The sequence below is a fragment of the Carya illinoinensis genome, chromosome 2, assembly GCF_018687715.1.
Source record: "Carya illinoinensis cultivar Pawnee chromosome 2, C.illinoinensisPawnee_v1, whole genome shotgun sequence".
In the NCBI taxonomy this organism is placed as follows: domain Eukaryota; kingdom Viridiplantae; phylum Streptophyta; class Magnoliopsida; order Fagales; family Juglandaceae; genus Carya; species Carya illinoinensis.
The window spans coordinates 26,300,283-26,326,832 of record NC_056753.1 but is presented as its reverse complement, the minus strand read 5'-3'; the positions used below and the strand labels follow the sequence as shown (position 1 = coordinate 26,326,832).

The following is a 26,550-nucleotide window of genomic DNA, read 5'->3' as shown; positions in this document are numbered from 1 at the left end:
CGGCCTAGTTATTTTTTAGTCAAAATTTGAATAGAAAATTTACTGTATCGAAAAATAAAAAACTACTTTTCAACAATATCAAACAAAAAATTCTCTAAAATCTATTACTATTATATTAAAATATCTATTTTGATCTTTTCATTTATTGTAATTCTAATGATAAATTAGAATATTTTTTCGTTTGTAAAAAAATACATTAATTTTTTAACATTTATATTATTTAACGGATATTATTTTCTAACTATCTTATTTTACGAATGGTCATATTCTTTTAATGAATATCCTTTTCGGACGGTTATATTTGTTCATTGTATTAAAATTTAAAGTATCAAGAAAAAGTATCAAGAAATAGAATAACACAATGTGTAGATACATAAATAGAAATGGATAAAGAACTCACCAGAGTGGATGAGTTGCAGCTAACTTCTCATAATCTGTAAGAGGATTCAGCCTCATGCAGTGGAAAGGCCCAAAAATAAAACAAATTCATGTACAAATTATAGAATATAATATCAGGATCAAGGGGCGAAGAATATCGGCGGCAAATTAACATAGCCAGCAGCTGGAAACCATACCATCTAACGACCGAGAAATGCCTTTACATTATTACCAAGAAGAACCAGCAGCAAAGCATTCAAAGAGGCCAAACGCCATACAACATCAGAAACTGTTAGTATATTACATCAACCATTTATCATCAAATGACCCAATGGTCGGATGTCCTAGAACTAAGTAACAACAAATTGGGATACACAACACTACCTTGCATTGTCACCAAGAATCTACTTGGACAGGTATTCCCTTCGGCTCTTGATCGTGACCTTCTTCCTCGTTTCTGGATCAACTTTATCCAGATCTGAAGCAGTTCCAAGATAACCATAAAAGATCCTCGCCTTCTCTTGTGTCTTCTCATCCACCCGCATAAGGTTTGGGTTTTTCTCGTCGTCCCTGCCAAACGTCAAGGGCTTTACACGAGCCCAAGCATTCCGTCCATGATTTTCTTTCTCAAAGAATTCTGCCAGCTGCATAGCCTCCTTGAGGCCTAATTGATCACCAGAAAACTTAACCAGTGTTATACCCAGATGACCATCTTTCCCATACACAGACTTTGACTTGCCACCCCCAAATCCAAGATCTGAAACATGAACACAAACGGTTTTTTGTTTTTGTTTTTTTTAAACATAGTTATCAATAAACTTGTCAAAAGGAATCCATTAATTCATAGTTAAGAGTGCATGATAATGCATAAGGATCATCGAGGATAAATGTAGAATTATCTTCTAAGATTCCACCCGTGATTGAACTTCATATCAATGCATCACAGATTCACAATACAAGGCAGTTTCCATAAACCATAAAACCACCGGTTTCACATACTCTCAAAGAAAACCAAGGCCCCCAAAAAGATCCACTATCATTAGAATCTTAACACTTCTCACTGGATGCCTACATGACTGGGCAAAAAAAGCATAAGAACAAAATAAGAGCCCAAAAAATTAAAAAAAAAAAAACAACTCTATTACCATATGATATGAAAGCAAAACACAGCATTTAAGTACAACTGAAAAATATACTCATACAAAATGTCTCAGATAGGAGATGAGGAATAAACAAAAAATGCAAATTGAGGCACTATAAATGCTTAAAGGAATCAGTAAAACATTATAGCGCCCTATAACACAGGACAGAATGTAAAACACCCTAGCAATAACTATTATGTAACAAATTTTCCAACACTAACAGAAAAATAAGGAACCGACTATCCATTTACAAAGGCTAGGATCATTGAAATACAATTTACAGACCATTAGGTGGTTCTGCCTGAACAAACAAAATCTAATTAGATTGGCCAGCAACTACTGATGTGGGAACCTTCAACTTCCTTGTTTAAGCTCTTGGATCAGTAAGTATTGAGGAAAAAAATCACACTCTAACCCAGAAGCAAAAGCCCATTTGCTCAGAAAGCTAGCAGGCCCATTTCATAAACATGGAAGCAGCATCCATCATTACCATATCAAGATGCCAAAACAATCACGACAATAAAGCATAATAACCTCAAAAGAAATAACTCAAACTACATCAAAGACACTGCAACTGCATGACTTGTGTAATTGACAATTTTTGTATCAATGTCAAGGTAGGGAATAATGATAAAACTATCAATCATCAATAAGATCTAAGCTAGAATCCTACTGCTTTCATAACACAACTGCACAATAGCTGTCATTGACATATTCATCAGTCAATGAATCATCTCAGTTTTTTTAAGTAATCAATCAAATTAATCTTAGTCATGATTCCTAGTTCATGATCAGTGGATATGTGTAATCGCATAAGCTGTTATGATCAAACTATCAAAACGATTCAGGTATCGTGGACCGCGAATTCCTTTTTGGACTTTCAGTTGGGGCAACAAACACCGGCACATTGGATATCTGTCACCTCTTGTTTGCAGATGACACTCACTTTTTATGAGGCTAAACAAGATCATGCTGGAGCTTTGAGGCCTCTTGTTTGCTTTGAAGCCGTCTTTGAATTGAGAGTGATTCTAGCTAAGTCAGAAATGGTCCCAGTGGGAAATGTTACTAGTATGGAGATTTCCTCCCTATTGGGTGCCTCATTCAAGGCTAAGTCTATTTGGGATGGGCTGATTGAAAAAATCAAGAGAAGGTTGGCAAGTTGGAAAAGGATGTATCTATCTAAAGGTGGAAGGGTTACCTTGATCAAAAGTACTATTTTCAACCTGCCTAGCTATTTCTTGTCCACGGTACGCACCCCAATCTTGGGAGGCGGGCTGGGAGTATGGAATCTGCTGGTTTTCAATAAATCTCCATTAGGAAAGTGGTTGTGGAGATACCAAATAAAAAAGGGGGGACCTTGTGGAGAGCCATAATTGATTCTAAGTTTGGTGGGGCTTGGGGTGGATGGTATTCAAATAAGGTGAGTGGAGCACATGGGGTGGGGCTTTGGAAGCATATTAGTAGAGGATGGGGTGCTTTTTCTTGGTACACTTGCTTCAAGGTGGGCGATGGGCCCAGAATTAAATTCTAGCATGATCTCTGGTCTGACAACAGGGTCCTAGGCGGCCTTTCCAGAAATCTAAGATTGTATTTTCATCTTTACACACTATTCAAAAGATAACGAGTAGTTCTACTAAATAGGAACACAGCTTAATATATTCTCACTGACCACATAATTTATCTATTACAGTTCACTTCCTCTCCCAAGGCCTTTTATTTATTTATTTATTTTTTATGTTGGGGAGAGAGAAAGGAAAAAGGAGGGGGAAGGAGGGAGGGAGAGGGGGGGGGGGGGGGGTGGTAAAAGCTCATCTACAAAACCTATTCAACTTTTCTTGACTCAGCATGAGGAGGCCATTAAATTTTCAGAACACATGCACTGATTCTAAACGTCTGAACCAGTATGGATCTTTTAATACTAGTGAACTTTTTCTTATTGGCACCGCTCATTTGAGAACGAAGTCCCGACTAATCTCAGGGGCGCAGTAATTCAGGGGGAAATTCCCTCATTCTGATAGCCCCTAAAAATTGTTGCAACTAAGGGTAAAACTGAAGGGAGTGTACCACCAAGACCAAGGCCTTTACCATGAGCCAATCCCTAGGGTTTAATGCTAGTGAGAACACTTGGGAGTCAAATCTCATAAAAAACAAAAAAAATCAAAGCCAAGCATGAACTTACGTAAATGTTAACCAATGCTTGGAAAGAGTGGAGTTGGTGGTGGAGCCACATTTTGGAATTAAGTAGACACAAATGGCAGCTTTGGGAGGTTTGGATATTGAGTTGAGACGAGACAAGATGAAAGTTGAATAAAATATTGTTAGAATGCTATTTTTTGATATTATTTTTGTTTTGGGATATGAAAAGGTTGAATTGTTTATTGTATTTTGTATGGGAGTTTGGAAAAGTTGTAATGATTATATGAGATGAGTTGAGAGGCTTCTTGCATCCAAACAACCCCTAATCATGATTTAAATACCATTTCCTGTAACAAAAGTACAACCAATGGATCATGTGGATATAGCATACTGAAAAAGATATCATAAGGTGATCCAAATCCAGTTAAACCAGTGATTTTATTTATGTTTGGGGATCTGCCTGTGAATTAGTATGTTGACTGAACCAATAAGGAAGAGAAAATGTTCCGAAAGGCACATTCAACAGATGCAAATCAACAAGGTGAAAATCCAGACAGGATTAGGCATCGGTGGAAAACAGCACCCCATTTATAGACATGAAAGAGGCACACGTGATACCCGAGATTATGTAGATTGTGATATGATCTACAGGCATACATTGAGTCCCACATTAGAAATATACCAAGTCAATCTAGGCTACATAAACAATTAACTACTTTTGTAGAATCACACAAATACAGATAGTGCATCAAATCATGAAATAGTATAAAAGTCAAGTTAGTAAAGCCGGTGGCATTCGGGTACTACAACTCCCTGAAGCATTTTGTCACTTACTACGGCCTTCCTCGTCTTGGGTGCCTAGGTATCCACAATGTAGGCTCTAACAAATACATCAGGGTATTTCAATAGGGAAAATTATGTGGTTTGTGATGTGCATTGTGTGGACACATGCAAGTCCCATATCAAATATATACAAGGCTGATTAAGCTATATAAATGCTAATGGGAAACCCTCCAATGATGACTGGTCCTTTAATATCATGCAGATCTAGCTAGCGCACCCCCAGGTTGTACTCTCAGTCAATTATAACATAAAAATAAAGAAAAAAAAATGACCAGAGGAAGAAAAAGATGAGGAAATAGGGGGCAAAGTGAAAATCGTGTAATCTTACTGGCAGTTGGACAATAACAACCATAAAAAGGGCCTGCAATTGTCTTTTTAAGTAATAGTCATTTCATTAAAAATACTTATAAAAAAAATTATTTCATTAAAAACACAAAAGACGCAACCCAAGTACACAAGAATCATACAACAAAAACCTATCTTGAAAGAGAAAAAGATAACAACAAATTTTCAAACAAGGAAAAGCATGGAATCAGATCTGTGGAGTAGGTACTAACAAAGAGCTTCAAGAACAGATAAAAGCTTGAGGTAATAACTGTTAGAGGGTATGGTTGACTAGTGTATATAAGGGTGTTAGTGTCATTTGTATATAGTATATATAAGCTCAAAGATCAATAAAAATATCAGTTGAATTTCTCTCGATATTGACTACATGGTATTAGAGCTCTACATAGTCGGTTGGTAGTGGTTGTGTGACAGTTTTTTTTTCAACGCATTTCCGTGATTAGTGGTGGTCAATGGTGGCTGGTGGTGGTTAGTGGCAATGTGGCGATGTGAGGAATCACCGTAGCCGTCTGTGGTGGTCTGTGGTTGTGAGCGGTGGTTTTTTGTCTTCGGCGTTGGCGGCACGGAGCTAAGGAGCCCCTTTCCAACATGTTTCCGGTGACTTCAGGTGTCAAAGTCACCGGAATACAACTTGCCGGTTTTTTCTGTGCGCGCTAGTGTGTTCTCTGTCGTCATCGGCTGCCGAGCAACCGTTTATCGCCGGCGAGGAGCTCGGCTTGTGGTGTTTGTTTGCAGGTCTCAATAGAACCCAGTTCTCAACTGGGAATGCCTAAAACCTGGAATAGGAACTTATTCCTATCCGGAATAAGCACCGTTTGGTAACGCATATAAGGTAAACCTGCATGCCTTATTCTTGGTTAGGATAGCATATTCCAGTTTTAAGTCAACCGTGAAATCGGTACAAGCCAGTACCCAAAATTTCCTGAAACAGGCTGGTTCAGACCCGATATCTGCTTATTTCGACCAGTACATACTAGTTTCACCCGATACAGGCCCAAAATTTGGGTTTTTAATATGGATTTCTACTTTTCCTCCAATTTTTCATCCATATTTCATATTTTGTGTGAAATCTTTATTTCCAAGTGAATTGTTGTGATACTTTTTTCCATGGCAACTAAATTTGAGTCAATGTCTCTTGCACCAAATGTTAGCATGCCTATGACTTCGGTGAAGTTGAATGGAAAAAATTATATGTTGTGGTCAAAATCTGTTGAAATGTTTTTGAAAGGCAAGGGTCTTCGTCGTACTCATTTGGTTGATTCAATTCCTGCTTCGACTAGTTCTACCTTTGCTCAATGGGAGCAAGAAGATGCTCAAATATTGTCTCTGATGTTGACCAGTATTGAGTCTAATATTTGCACAAGCTTAATACATTTTGACACCGCTCAAGAGGTGTGGAGGCATCTCAAACAAATGTATTCGGGTGCTGGAAACATAACTCGAATTTATGAGTTGTGTAAACAATTCTTCGCGTTGGAACAGAGTGCTTTGGGCCCAGAAGAATATTATTCTCAAGTGATGACCATATGTGAAGAAATCAAAATGTATCAACCTATCACTTCTGATGTTCCAAGTAAGCTAAAACAATGGGAAGATTTTAATGTTGTTCGCTTTCTTGTTGGCTTAAAACTTGAGTATGAGTCAGTGCATTCTCAAATTTTGGCAAGTTCACAGCTTCCCTCATTTCCTGATGTATTCTCTCGACTTCAACAAGTTACATTGTCTTCTAACCAGAGTAATGAAAGATCTGCTTTAGTTGCCTCCTATGTTGCTCTTGTTGGGCGTGGAGGTCGGAGTGATAGAGGTGCACGTGGGGGATGTGATACCAAAGATAATCGCACTCGAGGTCGTGAATCTCGTAAGTGCACCCATTGTGGTCGCACTAACTACTCAGTGGATTATTGTTGGGATCTTCATGGTAGACCATCTGGGTCCACTAATTAAGCCACTTTCCAAGATGATCCGCCGTCAACGAGCTCCAACCTAACTCCAGAGATGATCAGCATATCAAAGGATGAGTATGATCAGTTTTTGGGTCGCACACAGACAGCTTTATCTTCCATAGCTACTTGTGCCCCTTCAGGTACAGCGTCCGCATGTCTTGTCTCATCTACTCAACATTTATGGATCATCAATTCAGAAGCCAATGAACACTTAACCGGTTTGTCTTATTCCTTATCTAAGTTAGATACTGACATCTCCAAAGAGTGTTACTCTTGCTAATGGTTCTCTTGCTAAAGTTACAGACATTGGATCCACTAACCTCACTGATTCTATATCCTTGTCATCTGTTTTATACACTCCTAGTTTTTCTTTAGTTTACTGTCCATTAGTAAAATTACTCAAACTCTTCAATGTTCTGTGGCCTTTAATCCTTCTGTGTGTATCTTTCAGGATCTCAAGACGAGGAAGAAGATTGGTACGGGAAATGAAGCTGGTGGTCTGTATTATCTCAATGTCAAACAGTCACCCACTCGAGCCCTCACATCATCATCATCTGCTTTTGAATGGCATTGCCGCATTGGACACCCATCCATTTCTCTTTTGAAACGCCAAGTTAGGAATCTTAGAAAGGTCTCCCTTTTCTTGTGAAGCATGTCAACTTATCAAACACCATCATGTGTCTTTTGTACCTCGAGTTGATAATCGAGCTTCTAGTCCTTTTGAATTGGTTCACTTTGATATATGGGGACCAATCAACATTGTATCAAACAAGTTTTAGTATTTTGTTACATTTGTTGATGACTATTCTCGTATGATATGGTTGTTTTTTATGAAGGCACGATCTGAACTTTTTTCTATATTCAAAGTCTTTCGGAAAGAAATTAAAACTCAATTTAGACAAAATGTTAAGTCTTGTGTTCTAACTTTAGCATCAATCCAATGCCTTTATTACTTACTTAAGTAATAAAGGAATTGTCCATCAAACTTCATGTTCTTATACACCCGAACAAAATGGGGTGACTGAACGCAAAAATTGCCATTTGTTACATGTAACTTGAGCACTTTTACTGCACATGCATGTTCCTAAACACAGAGTGATGGTGTTCTTACTGCGTGTCACCTTATTAACCATATGTCATCATCAGTCCTCGATGGTTCCTCTCCCTTCTCCATCTTGTACCCTTCATCTTCACCTTTTTCTATCCCTCCAAAAATCTTTGGGTGTGTTTACTATGTTCATAATCTTGGCTCAGGCTTTAATAAACTTGATCCACATGCTACTAAGTGTTTGTTTGTTGGTTATTCTCGGACTCAAAAAAGATATCGTTGCTATAGTCCTGCTCTTAAACGTTACTCCACTAGTGCTGATGTCACCTAATTTCTGCTATAGAGGATGACTGACAACTAAGATCAGATGTATGCCTGACCTACATGATCAGGGACCAACTTTTTGCAGGGACATTTTTATACAAATAAAATAAAAACAATAATATATGGAAGGGCACATTATACCTCTAATTTTATTATCCATTGTTTTGTGTTCTTCAAACCATTGATCTCTCTTGCTGCTAATTTGCATTGTCTTTATTTCAGTTGGATGTTAAAAATGCATTCTTACATAGCGACTTAAATGAGGAAGTGTATATGGAGCAACCACCTGGGTTTGTTGCTCAGGGGTAGTATCGAGGTACTGTGGTTTGAAACAATACTAAGTGGTGACATTTCTACACCCTTTACGAAGTTAAAAAAGACATCATATGGTTTGAAACAATCTTCTCGAGAATGGTTTGGGAGGTTCTCTGATGCTGCATTGGCATTTGGTCTTCATAGATGCCAAACAGATCACTCGGTATTTCACCTGCATAGTGATGCAAGTCATATCTTGTTTGTTGTATATGTGGATGACATTGTAATTACTTGGAGTGACTCGGTTGGAATTATCAGGCTAAAACAATTCCTACGTGATCAGTTTCAAACAAAATACTTGGGCAAACTTAGATACTTTCTTGGAATTGAAGTCGGTAGATCAAAGAAAAGTATTAACCTATCTCAGAGAAAATATGTACTTCACCTTCTGGAAGAAACTGGCATGTTGGGTACATGGCTCATTGACACACCTATGGATCCAAATCGTGAACTCTTGAAAGAGGAATGGGAGTTGTTTGAAGATCCAAGTCGGTATCAAAGACTTATTGGTAAATTGAATTATCTTACTATTACTAGACCTAATATCTCTTATGTATTGTGTCGTTTCTACAAATGCCCAGGGTCTCACATTGGGATGCTATAATTCATATTCTTCGTTACCTTAAGCGAGCTCCTAGCATTGGATTGTTGCATAGATCAAATGGACATTTTAGAATTGAAGCATTTTCAGATGCTAATTGGGCTGGATTTCCTTTAGATAGAAGATCGACTACTGGATATTGTACTTTTGTGGGGGGTAACTTGGTTACTTGGAAGAGTAAGAAGCAAACAGTAATAGCTCGGTTTAGTGCAGAAGCTAAATACAGAACAATGGCTCACACAACTAGCAAGCTGACATGGTTGCAACACTTTCTTTAAGAGATTGGGTTTCCAGCTCTTGTCCCTCTTCAATTACATCTAAGTTGCAGTGCATATTGCATCTAATCCCATTTTCCATGAGAGGACTAAATACATTGAGATTGATTGTCACTTCATTCGGGATAAAATACTAAGTGGTGACATTTCTACACCCTTTGCAAAGTTTGCTGATCAATTTGCAGATATATTTACCAAATCATTGTGTTGTAAACGGTTAAAACTTATTTGTTCCAAGCTAGGTTTATATGATATATATGCACCGGCTTGAGGGAGAGTGTTAGAAGGTATGGTTGTAACTAGTGTATATAAGGGTAGTAGTGTCATTTGTATATAGTATATATAAGCTCAAAGATCAATAAAAATATTACTTGAATTTCTCTCAATATTGACTACAACCAAGGGCTTCAAGGCGAGATGGAAATCTCAATAGTAAGAAATGCAACCCTTACAAGTACATCCATCAATAGAAATATATATATATATATATATATATTTTTTTTATTGGCACCGGGTGTCCAGAAACAACATCCCAACTAATCCCGGGGGTGCATAGGCTCTCACAAAGAGTTTCCCGCAAGTGCACCTCAGGTAATTTAAGGGGAAAATCCCCCAGTCCAATGACTCCTAGAGATTGTTTGCATCTAAGGGAATTTGAACCTTAGACCTAAGGGGAGAAGCATACCTCCAAGCCCAAGGCCTTTACTACTTGAGCTAACCCCTAGGGGTTCCATCAACAGAAATTATCTTAAATCTTGGTTATTTAGTAAAGAAAAGCTTAGACCCAAACCAAGCACCAGATCGAGCCTAATATTCTGTTAGTAGTAAATCTTGGCCACCTAGTTTCAATAATACATAAATAAAGACTTGGCCACCTCCATTAATTTGGGCCCTCACATAAGCTCAACTTGACACAGACCTCATCCATAATCATCTTTAACCATACATTAACAACAATAGAATTTAGTAAGCAACCAACCAAATTGCATGGACCCATTCCTTCTAAACCACACCTCTATACATTTCCTACCAAGATTTGAATACCTAGAATCAACCTCCTTCAAAGTGAAAGGTTTGGACCACAGTGCCAAGTGAAGTCATCCATTTGAAGACCTGATATCTCTCTTATAGCTTGCATCATCATTCTATGAACCTTCAATAGATTAATACAATTTTCTGTCCTTGTATCCATTTTGATTCTTATTCGTTTTGATTTAGAAAGCATTTCATCTCATCTCATCATTACAACTTTTCTAAATTTTCACACAAAATATAATAAACAATTCAACTTTTTCAAATCCCAAAACGATAATAATATTAAAAAATAATATTCTAACAATATTTTATTCAACTTTCATCTTTCATCAAAAACCATCTCATCCCATCTCTGAATCCAAACCAGCCTAATCAGGTGATTCTCTTATATTTGTCTTATTTATATGGGCTATGCCTTTTGTGTTCTTCACTAAAATTTTAGATTACCCATAAAGGAAAAAAGGTTTTCCAAAGAACCTCACAAAACCAAGACATTCCTCTCAGGCTGGTTTTCCGAAGAAATGAATGCTTCTAACATCGTACCAAAGCAAATAAATCTAAAATTATAAAAAAATAAAACATATATCGTTAGAAGGGTAGCATGACAACTAAACTGGAGAGGTTTGTATATAACTTTTCCCTAGAATAGATATCCCTTTCAACCCTTTCTTGATAAGTAGAAACGGATATCCCTTAGAATCTAATGAAGTTCATTATAAAACTATCATATGCATTCTAATTTCTGCTATAGAGGACGGCTGACAACTAAGATCAGATGTATGCCTCTGACCTACATGATCAGGGACCAACTTTTTGCAGGGACATTTTTATACAAATAAAATAAAAACGATAATATATGGAAGGGCACATTATACCTCTAATTTTATTATCCATTGTTTTGTTTCCCAAACCCTCCATGCGCCCATCCTTAGCCTTTCCCGTAATGGTATTATGAATAATCACCAGAGGTGGCCATACAATCAGATCATCCTTGTTTGCTATGGCTTCATCAGCAGATAGAAACTGATATGCCTTTGAGCTATCAGGAGGCTTTGAATAGTTCCACCCCATTAACACGCACAGAGCTTTGTGTAAGCCCAAGTGATCCAGAAGCAAGTCAGCACTATCTGAGTTGTAAGCGTGCATTATGAGACCATGCATGTCCTCATAATCTTTTGAAGACCTGAAATAATGCATATCAAGGGCATTGAAGAATATATTTCAGGCTTTCCTCTCAGATATCAGTATCTGCCTACAAGTTTCAACTATAAGGGGGAATGAAGGCAATTGATTCACCAGTTTAGAGGAATAGTCAAGGCAAAGGTGAAAAGGTTAGGTATCAGGACTAAACAAAATCGTAGACTACAGCTAGATAACAAGCATTAACTTATCAACTGCATTACAGGAACAATACTAAATACAACAACAATAAAGTCATTCTATTCTGTGCACCCAAAAACAGGAAAAAAAATAACCCAAGATAATTATAAATGAGTTCATCTCTACATATGGAAAGATCTGGTAGAAATTTAAAGTGAAATTATTTGACTTTCATTTGGGGGTGATACCACAATTTTCTGCAATGATGCTCACTCAATGTGATGGATTTGTGCCTCTAAATCATAAAGAAGGAGTAACACACAAATTTAAACTAGGGATCTCCAAATGCACACCAAAAAAACATGTATTATCATTCTTTTGCTTTATTTTCATTAAATAAATAACAATAACGCAGCATGCCATCCATGAGTCACCAGAATCTGAGTGAATATGTCCTACATAGAGCCGACAAGTTTAAGTACCATAACCAGTGCCAAATAAATCCGTTCAATACACCAGCACAATTATCTCTCTATATCTTTATAATGAAGCTGCAGTATCTGTCCATAGACAGCACCATAATATGTTGGAAATGTTTAGGGATCATGGGAATGGATAGCAAATAACTAGGAGCACTTGATAATTTAGTTAATATGGAATCAGTTTACGGCCAGTACTGCAGTGGATATAAGGTTTGATTTCTGTCAAATAAAACAAAAGGGCAATCAGCTTGAAACAACAGCACATAATGGCAGTTAAATACCAGAAGAAAAGGAAAATTATGGTAACTGAACCCGTGTTCAATTAGATCAGACACAATCCAAGTCAAACAGACTGATAAACTAATCAGTACATCATATTCCACATCTTATGCTCTACCAATACAACCTCTAACTTCCAGACACTTTAAATATCATTCTATCTGTTTGATTATCACTTATAAAACTTAACATCCATGCTTTATACACAATCGTCTTTTAAACAAGTGGGTAAATGACTCGAAAAAAAAAGGATTATTTATTTTTGATAGTTAATCAAGAAATTTTATTTATAAGAAGAGAAGGCACAACTCAAGTACAAAGGAAATATACAAAGGAAGTACTTAACTATGGTTTACAACCGAAAGTAGAAAATCATGGACATTTAGTCCATTAAAATCAATGGCCCCCGCCGATAAGAACAGGACTTTAAAAAGGAGAACTTTAAGCTCATCCGTTGTCCTCTCACGATCCTCGAAGCTTCTGCCATTTCTTTTCCGCCAAATGCACCAACGCATACATATAATAGTCATTCTCCGGATTGCTGCCACATGTGGATTACCTTGGAGGCCTCTCGCTTGTTAGGAAATCCACCAGCCTACAAGGCATGACCCATGATAATCCAATCCCCAGAAAAAAAACATCCCACACAGTCCTGGCCACCTCACAATGTAAAAGCAGGTGGTCTATTAATTCCTCATATTTCTTACACATGCAACACTAGTCCAACATCATTACCCCATGTTTCCTCAAATTGTGTGTAGTAAGAATCTTGGCCAAGGAGGCTGTCCAAACAAGAAAAAGCTGCTTTTAGAGGAGCTTTCATCTTCCATATATTCCTTCATGGAAAAGTGGTCATACTCGAGCTCATAAAACTTGGTAGAACGATCTAACTGTGAATCTACCTTTCTTGGAGGGATGCTAGCTGATCCTGTCTATGGTACCCTCAGTCACTCTTATAGAATACAGTAAAGCAAAGAACTCGATGATAACCTCCAACTCCCATTCTCGTGCAATCTTAATGAAATCTATATTCCATTGTAGGGAGCCACGAGAGAAGATCAAGAGACTAGCTACTGTTGCATCCTCCGCTCATACAAGCTCAATAATGCTAGGGAATGTGTCTTTGAGGCTTTGTTCACCACACCATTTGTCATACCAAAATTTGACACAAGAAACGTCACCCACCACAATATGTGCATGTCTAAGGCAGATCTCCCAGCATTTTCTAATGTTTTTCCATAGACCCACCCTATATGGACCGTGTACCTAATTCAAGCACCATCCTCTCCAAGCCTCACCAAACTTGGAATATATAGATGTCTTCCAGAGCCCCCCCCCCCCCCCCCCCCCCCCTCTCTTCTTTTCTTCTCTCTTCCTTTCTTCGTGTTTACAATCATTTACCTGAAAGAGCTTGGTTGAGCTTAATCAAGTTAAGGATCCTAAATCCACCCCCAAATATTGGTGTGAACTTTTCATTATTGTGGTGGAAGCTCTCGGCAAGATTATTTGAGGCCTTGTGGAAGGTGGTTTTCTCTATGGGTTCTCGACAGGGAATGGTGATTACGACTCTATTGATATTTCTCATTTTCTTTTTGCTGATGATACTCTCATCTTCTACGGAGCAAATCTTGGTTACATCCAATTTCTGAGGGCTCTCATCCTTTATTTTGAAGCTGTCTAGGGTTTGAGAGTTAATCTTTCAAAGTTTGAATTGGTGCCGGTAGGGGTTGTCTCCAATGCAGTGAGTCTAGCTCGTCTCTTGTGATGTAAGGTACCTTATTTACCCATGAAGTATCTTGGCTTACCATTGGGTGCTTCGTTCAAATTCCAGAGGGTTTGGAATGCCATGGTTGAAAATGTGGAGTGCAGCTACGCATATTGACTTCTTGGAAGAGGTTATACTTATGAGGTAATTAAATTTAAGCAACAATATAGCTAGGTAATTAAATTTAAGAGTTCATTTGCATTCTATGACCACATGATGCTATGAAGCATCTATCTGTTCTAGGACGTCTAAGCGTCCAATGTTCACTTCCTAAAAAAAAAAGTCCATCTGCAATCAGTTTTTAGTAAGTAATTGGAAACTTTATTGAGGAAAGCAAAAGACATAACCCAAGTACACATGATGTATACAAGAGAAACACTTAATGCAGAAAAGAAAAATATACAAAGGAAATCATAAAAACTTGGCACATTAAAATATATAAAAGCTGCCCAAAGAAACAAACTATTGAAGAACATTTTAAGCTCTTCCATCTTCCATTCACAATCACGGAATGATCAGCTGAACAAAGGCTAGGTCGGCTTCCTTCCCCCCACACGTACTTTCAAAATTTCTATAATTCCTATCCCTCCAAATACACTACACTCGACAAAAAGGAGCCATCTTCTACACCACATTAGATATGCATGTAGGTGTGGGTGTGTGTATAGTGTTATACATATTTCCTACGAAAATCAAAAGCATGGAGCCCAACCATTTAATTGCTGCACAGGTCTCAATGCATATTCCAGGCAGAAGACAATTTAGAAATATCAAATTTGTGGTGACCTTGATACTATAAGCCACTTATCAAACAACTGACTACAAAGGGCATCCAGTGATTACAGATGGTGAGTAATAGAAGAAAGGGTGGATAACCCCTAAATATGCAAACCTCAAGGGGTTGGCCCAAGTGGTGAAGGCCTTGATCTTGGGGTATCACTATTTACTCCATTCAAGATCCAAGGTTCAATATTTCATAGGTGCAAACAATCCTTTAAGGCCACATTCCCTGTTGAAAAGTCAGCGATTTAACCAATTCCGTGTAGGGAAACTTTCGAGGGTGTGGTGCACGGGATCGGGGTTTCCTCTGCAAGGATTGGTCCAAAGGGCCCTGCCTTTGAGAGGTTCCCTGATATCCAAAAGCCACCCCCTAAATATGCATCTAATCTATTAAATGCATGAAAGAAGATAATGATACAAATGCAACTCTGAAATTCTAAATCAAGTTTAAACATTCGCAACTATGCAGTTCAGAACTAATTCAAATTTTTTAAAAAAAAAAAGAAGAAGAAGTAGAAGAAGCCATAAATGAGATCTGATTGAAGGCTGATCACTGCACCATTCAACAACCAAGTTACAAAGTACAAACAAAAATTTAAAATAGAAGAGATGATGCGATTAAGACAGCATAAATCCAATGCAGTAGACATTAGACAACACAGTTACTCTACCACTGATTAATAAATGGATCAACCTACGAAACCTGCAAAATCTGTATAACACGAATAAATTTTATTTTAAAATTTTATGCTTTTTTTTGTTATTAAGAATATGCGATATTAATATCAGTATTTGACTACATTATATCTCAAACTATTAAACTTTTTTCGTTCATATGTTTTTTTGATAAGTAATAATTTTATTGAAGAAATAGGCATAAGCCCAAAGTACACAGGAAGTATACAAAGGATAAACCTACAACTTCCTGAAAACAAAAAGAAAAAACCAAAAACTAAAACAGATTCAGGAAATTATCCACCATTACATAAACTTTCGCCCAATAACCCAAAGTACCCATGAAAAAAACCCTAAGATCTTCCAAAGTACGTTCTTTATCATCAAAACATCTCCTATTTCTTTCTATCCACAAACACCACATGAGACAAGGAGGAATCATCTTCCAAACAGATGCTGCCTTCTTACAGCCCTTCAAACCCTTCCATCCTACCATTAAATCCACCACATCCTTGGGCATCACCCAATGCAAACCTGTCCAACTCAGAACCTCATCCCACAAGAATCTAGACACTTCACAGTGAAGGAAAAGATGATTTACAGATTCTCCATCCTTTTTGCACATAACACACCAATCAGAAATAAACAGTCCTCTCCTTCTAAGATTATCAGTTGTCAAAACTTTGCCCAAAGAAGCCACCCAACAGAAAAAAGCAACCTTGGGAGGAACTTTCACTTTCCAAATACTTTCCATGGGAAAATGCAACTACCATGACTTGACATAACTCTATAGTAAGAAGAAACTGAAAACTTAGCATTTCCAGCAGAAGACCATGCCATACCATCCTCCCTTTCAGTTACCAGCTTTTATACTGTAAAGTTTAACCAACAAAGCCTGAACTTCATCCGCTTCCCAATCATTAATATCCCTTTTGAAAATAACATTCCAAACAACCTTATTATTGCTTACACAGTAGGAATAAAAAACAGCAGCATTTTGATCCCTTGCAATTCTGAACAGGGCAGGAAATTCCAGCTTGAGAGCAGCATCCCCACACCACAAATCATGCCAAAAGAGGACTCTTTTACCATTTCCAACCTTCAATCTAAAATTACTAGAGAAAAAATCCCATCCTTTTCTAATAAATTTCCATAAACTCGCCCCATATGCTCCACTAGAGGCTTTTGAACACCAACCTCCCTTCAAACTTCCATACTTTACATCTATCACATTTTTCCATAGGGCTTCACTTTCCAAATGATATCTCCAAAGCCATTTGCCAAGTAAAGCTTTATTGAAGACCTTCAAATCTTTAATCCCCAAGCCACCACCATCCAAAGGTTGATAAACTTTCTTCCAACTAACCAAATGAAACTTCTTTTCCTCACCAACACCACCCCATAAAAAATTCCGAAATAAACTCCCAATTCTCTTTTCAACCCTTACAGGAAGAGGAAAAAGAGAAAGGAAATACGTAGGCAGGTTAGACAAAGAACTTTTAATAAGAGATAATCTTCCCCCCTTAGACAAATAAATCCTCTTCCAACCCGCTAACCTCCTTTCAATTTTTTCAATCACCCCATCCCAAATGTCCACAGCTTTAAAAGAAGCCCCCAAAGGAAGCCCAAGATATCTCAAAGGCAAAGAAGAGATCCTACACCCCAATAAATTTGCCAAATCTGATAAATTCTGAACAACACCCACAGGAACAATTTCAGATTTTGATAAATTAACTTTTAACCCCGAAACAGCTTCAAAACACAGTAACAGAGCTCTTAAAGCACGTAAATTATCAGATCCAGGCTCACTAAAAATCAGGGAATCATCAGCAAATAATAAATGAGAAATCTTCAGATTATTCTTATTCTTGTTACCCACCACAAAACTAGATAGAAAGTTACCCTCCACAGCCTTGTCAATCATTCTACTAAAAGCATCCATGATCATAACAAAGGGAAGGGGGGAAATGGGATTGCCTTGCCTCAAACCACGAGAACTACAAAAGAAACCAGCTGGTTCTCCATTCACCAAAACAGAAAATTTAGGAGTCGAAACACAGAACTTTATCCACGAACACCATTTAACTCCAAAACCATATCTCCTCAACAAATAATCAAGAAAATCCCAGCTTACATGATCATAAGCCTTTTCCATATCCAACTTGACGAGAATACCAGCCTTCCCCAATTTAAGTCTGCTTTCCAAACACTCATTAGCAATTAAAACAGAATCTAAAATCTGCCTTCCTCTCACGAAGGCATTTTGAGATTGTAAAATTATCCTCTCCATCACCCTACTTAACCGATTAGCCAACACTTTAGAAACAATTTTATAAACACCATTCACCAAACTGATAGGTCTAAAATCTCTTATCTCCACAGCCCCAGCCTTTTTCGGAATCAGAGCAATGAAAGTCGCATTTAAACTCTTCTCAAACCTCATAAAAGAGTGAAACTCAGCAAACACCTTCATGACATCATCTCTAACAACATCCCAGCACTCTTGAAAAAAAGCCAAAGAGAACCCATCTGGACCCGGAGCCTTATCTTTTTCCATACCTTTTACCACATCCAGAACTTCTTCTTCTTCAAACTCTCTTTCCAGCCACATAGCATCAGCCTGCTCTATAGAATTAAAAACAAGGCTATCCAATTTTGGTCTACACGAAAAATTTTCTGAAAACAACTTCTCATAATAATTCACAATATGGGCCTTAACATCATCCTGATCCGAAAACAATCTGTCACCTTCACGAAGGACCTCAATTGCATTATATCTTCTATGAGAATTTGCCAATTGATGAAAAAACTTGGTACACCTGTCGCCTTCCTTCAGCCATAACGCCCTTGATTTTTGCCTCCATGATATCTCATCCATTAAAGCTAAATTTTCCAGATTTGAAACCACCCCTAGTTTTCTGGATCTATCCTCTTCCGAAGACAACCCTTGCACCTCCTTCTCTTCCAAAATACACAATTCCTCCATTAACCGCTTCCTTTTTGTATCCAACAACCCAAATTCCTCCTTATTCCACTTCTTTAAATCATTCTTTAAAGATTTTAACTTACTAGCCAAAACAAAACTAGGAGTTCCTGAAAAAAAGTAGGAATTCCACCAACATCTAACTTTATCCCCAAAACCTTCAACCTTTAACCACATGTTCTCAAACTTGAAATAACTTCTTCTACTCACAGATCCGCCACAGTTCAACATAATAGGGAAATGATCTGAACAAAGTCTCTGTAAAACTTTCTGCTTCAAACCAGAAAAATGAGCCTCCCAAGAAGGCGAAACCAGAAACCTGTCCAACCTTGAAGAAGATCTTCCATTAGACCAAGTAAAGTCACCTCCCACCAAAGGTAAATCAATCAGATTTAAATCAAAAATTAAATCTGAGAAGGAAGCCATATCACTTGAAAAATGTGAAACCCCCGACCTCTCACTAGGAAACCTAGTAAGATTAAAATCCCCTCCAAAACACCAAGGTAGATTCCACCAACTGTAAACACCCGACATTTCATCCCATAATTGGTATCTCCCACAATCCACATTAGGGCCATATATCCCAGCAAAAGCCCACTCAAACCCATCCTCAATGTTCTTAAAATGACACGTTACCAAGAATGCTCCCACAAAGTGATCCAACATCTCCACCACCCTCCCATTCCACAAAATAATGATACCACCCGAAGCTCCATTAGAAACCAGCTCTACCCACCCCACACTACTACAATTCCACAAACTCTGAACTATGGCTTGATTCACAAATTTCAATTTGGTTTCTTGGAGACAAATAACATCAGCCTTCCACTGGCGCAACCAATTTTTCACCCTAAGACGTTTCCTATAATCATTTAAACCCCTAACATTCCAAGAAATAATAATAGGCTTCATTACAAACCATTGACAGCCCTTTCCTTACCTTTATCCCTCAAACCACACCCATCCCTGGACTTATAATTAATAGAGCACTCCAACCTTTTAAGCTCCCTCTCTTTCTTTGCAGCAGACTTGGCCAAAGCAGGTTGACCCGCTTCTATAGCAATCAAAAGAGCTCTGAATTGTTCTTCAAAACCTTCACAAGAAATACCCACACAATCTCTAATCTCTTCCACCTTTCTCAGAACCCAATCAGAAGAATTACAAGGCCATTCTAATTCTGGATTAAAAGAACTCAACGGAACAGGACTTAAATCCTCACCAGATTCTACAAGCTCCCCTGACTCACAAGAAACAGAGTCATCACCCCTCCCCACCACCATTAGTAAACCAGAATTATTCAAATATGTACTGGGAACCTCTTCCACATCAGAATCACTTCCCTCAATCCCTATACCATTCTCCCCAATAACCTTAGCCCCTGCTGCACGATTCATAGAGTCCACAGACTCAACAACCAACTCAGAATTCAACCCCAAAAGCTTCACCGAAGACACACCCACCTCCTTTCCCTCCTTCTCAAGCATACACAACGTCGGAGTACTACTAGCAAGCCCCCCCCACCTCCTTCGACCCCTTCTGAGAAGACAAAGACTGAAACAAAGTCATCTACAAACCAAGTTGGACCTTCAAAAGCTCCAAATCAGAATAGAACCCCTCAGTATTGTTCAAATCCGAAGAACGCAACTCCTGAATATTTCCCATCGAATCACCCCCCACCAGCGACCTTATCTGTGACGATGTGCCAGTATTCTACATTGTACACTTCACCGAAACCGAAGGAAGACACCCAGAGCCATTCGGTCGATAGCCATCTATAGATCCCCCTCCCTTATCGCTTTCCACGGCCTCAGAACTCATCGCCTGAACAGTCCCCGATAGTTCACACCTCGCCCGCAATCCAGAATGTAAAGCTGAGCCATGCCTCTGAACAGAGGGAGCCACCGAAGATAAGAGAAGAGACCCAGAAACCATCGGACACACGCAATCTTTAGGATCTCCTTCAAAAACACTGTTCACTCCCACAGAACTTTTTTCGTTCATATGTAATTTTATTTTATCAAAATATTAGTTTTCTTATATATCATTGGTTTGGATATTGATAATAAAATATTTTATCATAAATCCAGTTGTAATTGTAAATTATTTATATAGTTATCCTTGTATTATATATGAAATTATATTAATTTGGTTAAATAATAAATATACGGGTCAGCTCAACCCATATATATGAAATGGATTGAAGCGATTGTCCAAGTTAATTACTAAACAAGTTGTGTTATGTCACTCGTTAATTAGGTTAGAGTTGACCCATATAGTCTAATACCCATGACTTGACATGACACGACACAAACATGAGCCGCAAATACAAATTGACTTCCCTAGTTTAAATCCTTGGGTGCAAACAATTTTTAGGGGCTATCGGACTAGGAAAATTTTACCTTGAATAACTTGAGATACACTTGCGGGAAACTCCTCACCAAGGGCCTAGCCCTAGTACTGCTCGGAACTTTATTTCAGACACTAGGTGCCAATAAAAAGAATGTATCAAAAAGTTACATAGTGACTTCTTATGGGGTGGTATGGGAGAGGTGCAGAAATTTCACGTCAAATTGACCCAAAGAATGTTACCCAATCTTTGATGGCAATCTGGGCATCTGAAGATTGATTACATTTTAATAGAGCTCTTTTGTGGAAGTGGCTTCGCAGCTACGCTAAAGAAAGAGATGGTCTATGGAGTACAATGGTAGCCAAAAAGTATGTCAATATGTGGGAGGTTGCAGCTCTAATGAGAATGGGAGTAATAGGATTAGGAGATGGAAGAATATCCAAAGGGCCTAGGGAGAGTTTTGCAAATACCATAGATTTGAGTTGAGCGCTTAATCCAAGATCAAATTTTGGTGTGATATATGATGCAAAGATCAGCCCATTAAAAAAGGTCTTCCCAGATCTATTCAACTTGCTAGGGCCATATAAGCATCATTGACAGAAAGTTTACAGCTTTCAAATCGCTTTACTCAATGGGAAGAAGAGTTTATCAGCACAACACAAGACTTGAAGAGGAATTTGTTTACCTATTTTTACACTTGGTTGTATTCGACCCAATTGAAACAAGGTAGTGCATACAAGATGCACTAGAGTGTTTTTAAGAGAGCCTTGTTTGAAATTAAATTTTTGTATACGTTGACATAAATTTTACTGATAAAAATAAGTAGGCCTAGCCCAAGTACACGAGACGTATAGAAGAGAAAGTACCTAGCTAAGAATTAGAAGCAAATACAAGGATATAACACCCCTTCCTGTAGGTCAAGAATCATCCTAGGTATTTCCTATCTTAGAATCCTTGCCTCTAAAAGTCTACAAAATCTCTCAACCTGAGCTTTGATACCAAATTGTGACACCCTTTCCCATAGGTCAGGAATGTCACGTACCTTCGTGACATTATGCTCGGTAAAGAGATTCGACCTCATAAAAATATCTCATTTATTTAATCATAAAACTTGCTTAGCATAACAAAATTTCATATTATAAAGGCTAAAACTTAATAAAGTAACATAAACTACTCCTATGTGGAAATAACATTTATTCAAATGTCTAAGCATAAACTAATCCCATCATATCAAATATCACCAAATCCGCTAGGAGATGCCTCCCTTGAATTTCTATTGGGCAATTTCTAAGCATTGCAAACTATGTGTACACCAGTGGGTGTAGCAACAAACAGCGTACAATCAAGATTTTCCGGTGTTCTCACATCCAAACGAGCATAAGAACACAATTTGGTGATATTTGATATGACAAGATTAGTTTATGCTTAGACATTTGAATAAGTGTTATTGCCACATAGGATTATTTTATCTTAATTAAGTTTTAGCCTTTATATCAAAAAACTTTGTTATGCTAAGTAAGTTTTATGATTCAATAAATGAGGTATTTTATGATGTTAAATCTCTTTACCGAGCATATTGTTATGAAGGTACGTGACATTTTTGAGTTTTCCTAACTAGACCCATTTAATTCAATGATTCAGATCTCTCAACCCTACTTCGGCAATTTCATATTGAGTTTGTGTCCGGTTCGCAAATTGTGATAAAATAAAAAATAAAATCAGCTCTACACATCATGTGTCAGGTTCAAGTCGTGTCGAGTAAAGGTCATATATTAGTAAATCCTACTCGACCCATTTAATTAACCAATCTAACCCCTCAAATCTAGCACATTAACTCTGTGCAGGGGTTGTGTTGAATTCACAAGTCATGTAGAAAATTACCAACCCTAGCTCACTGTGCCAAACTGTCTTTAGTCTCTTGTTTGATGCTTTGTTTGATGTGATTCATACGAAGGGAAATAATTGCTCGAGGTTTTGAGATCACAAAAGAGCTCAAAGCATTGTTTTTCAATTCATTTAGCCATTGGATAGCAGTGGACCTATGTACATCTAACTTTAGTTTCTAGAATTTACTCGACCTCTTTTCCTTTTACGCTTAGAAGCATCATGTATACACCCTTCCCTATGTACTTCAGTGATGTCTATTTCTTCTTGATCAAGAATAAAAGTTATCCTACTTATGAAAAAAGCACGACTAAAGTTATTACCATCATATATACAAAAAGTTTGCTGGAAAAAACAACTAATGCATATTGCATAGATCTTACAATCACCTTTCTCAACTGCATATGTAGGTCAAACCAAGATATATAAGAGCCAGGAAACTTTCTCAAAAGCACTATAAATAGCTGACACATAACAAGAAGCTGCTGTTCAGGTAATGAAGCAATAATAATATCATACACCTAAATCCAACTTTCACACTACGCACCACCAAGGGTGTTAGCTCAATGATCCTTGGGTTAGTCCCAAGTGATTTATCATGCACTAGGCCCTAGGTTTGAATCTGAATATAGATTCATCTTAAACTATTAGTATTAGTTGCCTAGATCCATTGAATTCTCTAATGGGGCTAGGAACTAAGCAATGACTCAAACCCGACTTGAGGGAGTGCCTGCGGCTTCTCATTGTTTAGGCCCCTCTTGTCTGGTTCCCAACAGATAAGATGCCATTATGGTCATGCCCAAGTAGGGAAGCCACCTCTAGTTGCCCCATCCCACCCTTTTAGAGGGGGGAAAAACTTTCATATTGGGCAAACAGTAGTTTCCAAGGTCACAAAGTATAAACCTAATAGGGGAATACCTAAAAAGTTATATAAGGAAATGGAAGCGACAAGGAATGAAAGATTCAACTGTCAAAGTTTCTCTTCTGAAATAGAGGGAAAAGACTTCCTTGATAACAAATAATTTCTTACTACACGACTTGTCAAAAAAAAAAAAAAAAAAAATCTAACTACATGACAAACCAAATAAGGTTGGTTATCATGAAACAGCAAAAACTAGAGATATAATATTGAATTCTATGTGCGCGCACACAAACACAATGCTTGAGCATTAGCTATCTTTCTTTCTTTTTGATAAGCGACTCTTAAGCATTAGGATTAAAGAACCTACCCACATTTCTGAATGCTGCATTAAAAACTATAGGCGATGATCAATTTTACTCATTGCGAGAAATGTATTGTAACGACCTGGAGAAAACTTTATCCATTGTGGTTTAACCTAAAAAAGGCTAGTCAATTTGAAAGTTCCCTAAAATTACTTATAGCTCAGTTTCTTTCACTTAGTAAATTGTTGATGTGGGACTTAGCACCCATAACTACCTTGATAACTTACCCACTTTGTGGGTTATTCATATTCCCAATATGGGACTGGGGTCTTACATGTGTCCACAAACTACAGTAGGAAATCCCACATGATGTCAAGATCAGCTCTTCAAAGCCCCTCTTTCAACACAGCTTTATAGATAGACATAGTTGACAAACTTGCCACAGCACAATCTCACATTGTAACTGGATTAACCATGACTAAAACAGCCCATTATGGAAATTAGTCCCTGAATCTTTAAAATCCACCTCATAGTAAGAAATACCGAGAGAAAAATAAATGGAACTAACTAATTAACTAACAACAACTTAATAGATCCTTATATATCACATGAATTCCTCATGCACAGGCCGCTGCAAAATGCAGTGGATCTCTTCATGGCTCAGCTGAATGATATGTACAAAATACTCTACTTATTACTCAATCTAATAGATTATACGAGTCACATACAAGAACGGAACTGACTCAAGAACAGAACACCGATCGAATACTCATCCCAACTCACACACACACACAGAGCCCATATATTTCCAAACTCTCTCCACCTAGCCCATCTGGTATGACTCTTATCCATAGGTCAAAATGTATACGGCACCAAGTTACTATGTAAGATGTTACATAGACTGAAATCAAATGATATGTTCAAGAAGAGTCAAAATCACTAGCGCTATGAAATCTTTCGTCAAGATCCACTGTTATGATCCTGAGGGTTAAAGGATTAACTAAATTAGTATCCAATAGTCCTAGAGCTTTTGAATCAATGGTTAGGTACTATTATGGACATAGTTTTAAGTCATTGAATACTGATAGATAGTGAAGCCGTGAAAATGGAAAGAGGGGTTAGTGTCTATAGAGTGAGCATCCGTGGATGTCGAATTTGGAAACATGGTGGAATATTATTATCATAAGGGTTAAAGATTTAATCAAATTAGTATCTAACAGTTCTAAGACTTTTGGATTAAAGGTTGGGTCATTAAATGCTCGTAATGTAGTTTTCCCTACTAACCTATCCGAATCACAACAGGGTTTTTTTTATGAATAAAAAAAACGTATCCAGGGTTTTTTTCAAAGCAAAGCAGCAAATTTAAAACAAATAAAAGAGAAGGAAATAAATGGATCCAACTCGACTCAAGCACACCTGCCACAAGCAATGCATTGAAGCCGCCCATGCTTTCCTTCCTCTAAGTAATTTTTCCTTTGACTCGCATTCTCATTGACTAACTTCGCAAGTTGAAGAAACACCGCCTTCAACGCGTTCTGATCAACTTCAAGGTGCTTTAGACCCACATTATCACCAACACCAACCTTCATGTACTTGAATGCCCTATATTCATCACCCCGGTCAAACGAATCACTGGTTCCCGCCCAAGACTCGCCCCGGTCACTGGCGGAACCGAACGGAAGCCGGTTCGGGTGCCCGTGCTGCGCGAACTCATCCTTCTCATCCTCCTTGCTATATTTCCTCTTCATTGATCCCTCGGCGGCCCCACGCCCATCGAGTCCAAGCGAATTCCAGTAATCCCGATGCCTACTAAACCCTCTGGGACTCGCAGGCGGCGGGAACCGCTTATCAAACCCACCTAATTCTGGCCCACGGCCCATCGGTAAGAACCTCCCGGCGGGGTCTATGTGAGGCCGCGGAGGTGTAAAATCGTGGTAATCGAGCGGGAGAGCGAAGTAGGACCGGACGCTACCGTCGGCGAGAACGATGGTCCGCCGCTCCAGCATGTGGAAATCGTATGCCGGCAGAGGCGGAGGGCCCAGAGCGGTGGGGTCCGGGAAGGGAAACGAAGCTCCGGGTGAGGGGATTGGACCCGGGGCGGAGTGAGGGGTCGGGTTCGTCGTGGGTTTATGATGGGCCGGGCTTGGGGTCGGGGCGGGTTTCGGGGATGGGTTAGACGGGGTTTTGCCGTGCTTCGGAGCACCAGATTTTTTAGTAGAATCGGAGGGAGGCTTATCGGATTCCCACCGGTATTTGGGTTGAGGGGAGGAGCCTGAGGATGAAGAGGGTTTCTTGTGGCCATGGGATGCGCTTTTGTTATGGTTACCTCCGGCCATCGTAGAGGCTTGTGACAGCCTGTGGGTATTGTGTCTCACTGTCTCCTATTAGATTTGCGGGGAGGCACCCTGCCACCCGCCGGGGTTAGGTTTTGTGAGTGAGAAAGAATTATGAATAGTTCGTCCTTAGCTGTGACTCTACATTCGTAA

The 26,550-nt window shown here is 38.4% G+C and overlaps 1 protein-coding gene across 1 annotated transcript; it reads right to left on the bottom strand.

Annotated features, from left to right (window-relative positions):
• Positions 1-579: 579 nt before the first annotated feature.
• On the bottom strand, positions 580-26,550 carry LOC122300560. The gene is made up of 3 exons (XM_043111309.1): positions 25,481-26,550; positions 11,261-11,568; positions 580-1,135 (listed from the first exon to the last, which is right to left on the bottom strand). Exons 1-3 carry the CDS (start codon positions 26,398-26,400, stop codon positions 783-785), a joined length of 1,581 nt encoding a protein of 526 aa, XP_042967243.1. The 5' UTR covers positions 26,401-26,550; the 3' UTR covers positions 580-782.

Bases quoted from the DNA above. Each gene is read 5' to 3' on its own strand.
- LOC122300560 (XM_043111309.1), bottom strand. From the start codon at position 26,400: ATGGCCGGAGGTAACCATAACAAAAGCGCATCCCATGGCCACAAGAAA. The intron at 11,569-25,480 runs GTGTGCTTGAGT...GCATTATTTCAG, and splicing joins CAATGCATTGCTTGTGGCAG to GTCTTCAAAAGATTATGAGG. The intron at 1,136-11,260 runs GTATAATGTGCC...TTCATGTTTCAG, and splicing joins AATGGATAATAAAATTAGAG to ATCTTGGATTTGGGGGTGGC.